Source organism: Oratosquilla oratoria, chromosome 8, assembly GCF_046742065.1.
Source record: "Oratosquilla oratoria isolate Oo_2021 chromosome 8, ASM4674206v1, whole genome shotgun sequence".
Lineage (NCBI taxonomy): Eukaryota > Metazoa > Arthropoda > Malacostraca > Stomatopoda > Squillidae > Oratosquilla > Oratosquilla oratoria.
In genome coordinates this window covers 79,423,545-79,426,044 of record NC_134784.1, presented here as the reverse complement: position 1 = coordinate 79,426,044, position 2,500 = coordinate 79,423,545, and the positions used below count along the sequence as shown (strand labels likewise).

Here is a 2,500-nt window from a genome sequence, read left to right as displayed (position 1 = left end):
TACCATCTTCCTTGAAGATATATCTTACTGCCTCGATGACTCCATATTTTTGTTGCGATTTTGGCCCCAAGGATAGAAGAACCTCTGAGCATTTGTGGACAGGATGAGAGAAGAATTCTCTTATTTACCACTTCCCTTGTCTTCCCTTCTTCTCTCCTCTCCCTCCCTTTCATCCCACCGCCCTCCCTCTCCCCCTCTTGCCCACCCTCCCTCCTCCCTCTGTCCCTATTATTCTGCTTTGTTTCCCTGCCTCCATCCCTCCCTCCCTCCCTCCCTCCCTCCCTCCCTCCCTCCCTTCCCTCCCCAATCACCTCGGAAACCCGGTCCTTTACCACAACAGCTTTATCCTTCCTCACACCCTCTCACTGCTCTCCCCCAACACCTTTCTTCTCTCTCCCCTCTCACCTAACCTTTCTCTCCTCTGTCCTCCCCTTTCTCTCCTCCCGTTTCTCGCCTCTATCTTCTTTCCTCTCCTCTCTCCTCTCTCTCCTCTCTCACTTCTCTTCTCTTTCCTCTCTCCTCTCTTCCCTCTTCCCTCCTTCACTCTATCGAAAAAGAAAAAAGAAAGAATATATATATATATATATATATATATATATATATATATATTATATATATATATATATATATATATATATATATATATATATACATACATATATATATATACACGAGGGGGATATCGTACAGTTTTGATTATGACCATTAAGTAGACGAGTCAGAGACTTAATTTTTCTTTGTGGTCCTTAAGTCTTCTCTACATAGTCATCGTCCAGAGTCACACATTTCTCCCATCATTTCTTGACCTTTCGCTGGCCGCCGTTGTGCAAGTCCTCAGATTGCGTTGAAAACCACTGTTACACCTCTTGAATGGCGTCGTCTGTGTTATCAAATCGTCGACCTCGCAATGGACTTTTTATCTCTGGGAACAAGAAAAAGTCGCTTGGGATGAGATCGGGAGAATAGGGCGGATGCAGCAAGATTTCATAGCCACATTGCCTTGCCTCCGCAACCACAGCTTAAGATGAGTGAGCATTGTCGGCAAGGAGACGGACTCCCTTGGTGAGCATACCGCGGCGTTTCTTCTTCAGAGCATCTCGCAACTTGTTCAGAAGTGTGCAGTAGTATGCACTAGTGATGGTCTGACTCTTTGCAAGGTAGTCTGTGAGGATGACTCCACAACAGTTCCAAATAACCGATAGCATAACCTTCCCTGCGGACTTCTGCACCTTAGCCTTCTTGGGGGGAGGAGACGTGGTGTGCTTCCTCTCCTTGCTCATCTCTTTGGTCTTTGGATCATGTAGATAGATCCAACTTTCGTCCATAGTTACCAGACGACCAAAGAAATCCTCTTCATCCTGCTTCAAAAGAGTCAACATCTGCCTCGACAATTCAAGCCGTGTTTCCCTTTGGAGAGGAGCCATTAAGCGTGGAACCCAGCGTGCTGACACCTTAGACATGTGCAGTTCGTTGTGAATAATTTTCCACACACTGCCGTAACTAAGACCAGTCTCATGCATGATCACGTGGATGGTTATTCGTCGGTCTTCCAGGATAAGATACTCCACTTTCTTTACTGTAGCCACCCTGTCCGTGAGTGATGGTCGTCTAGATTTTGGCTCGTCTGTGAGGGACATCTAGCTAGTTTGGATATTCTTTTTTCATCTCACAACAGTGTCATATAACAGGCAATCATCACCATAGACAGCCTGCAGTTCATCATAGAATTGCCAGACACTGTAACACTTCAAATGCATGAACTTAATCACGCTGCTAGCCTCAATCTTCTCCATATATATATATATATATATATATATATATATATATATATATATATATATATATATATATATATATATATATATATATATATATATATATATGATCGGGATAAAGTTTACACTTTTTCGGAAAGGAAAGGAAAACGTCATATCTTGGCCAAAATTCTATGTATTCTCAAAATTCAAAGTGTATATCCTAGAGGATCTTTTACCAAATACAGCTCACTCAAAAAAACGCCCTGAGTCTCCACCACGGCCTCCAGGTGGGACCTGAACCTGTTGCACGTGGCCTTCATGGTGTCCTTCGAGAGACGCCTGAACACCAATTTGATCCTGGTAATCAGCTCGTCCTTGGTGTTGCAGCAGGCGATTCTATTTGGTGTCTTTTTCAACTGCGCCCCACACATAATACTCCATAGGGTTGCAATCAGGCGAGTTAGGGGGTCGATGTTGGAACTGGTGAAGTCGCACAAGTTCTCAGACAGCCACTTCTGGGTTTTCCCGGAGGTGATACACGGAGCTGAGTCTTGCTGCCACATGTATGGTCTTCCTGGAGCCACTCTCTCCACCCAGCGCTTGACAAAAGTAGACAGGAACTCAATATAGCCATCTGAAGTGAGTCTGAGTCCCTCTTCAAAGATGTGGGGCGGCATGAATTGGCCTTCGCTGGAAACATACCCAAAGACCATCACAGTTTGAGAGAACTTGGTCTTTATGAA

At 44.4% G+C, this 2,500-nt stretch overlaps 1 protein-coding gene across 1 annotated transcript; it reads right to left on the bottom strand.

The window, feature by feature from the left end:
- Positions 1-1,019: 1,019 nt before the first annotated feature.
- Positions 1,020-1,637, bottom strand: LOC143027432 (histone-lysine N-methyltransferase SETMAR-like). The gene has a single exon (XM_076188722.1). The coding sequence runs from the start codon at positions 1,635-1,637 to the stop codon at positions 1,020-1,022; it is 618 nt and encodes a 205-aa protein (XP_076044837.1).
- Between the last annotated feature and the right edge of the window lie 863 nt (positions 1,638-2,500).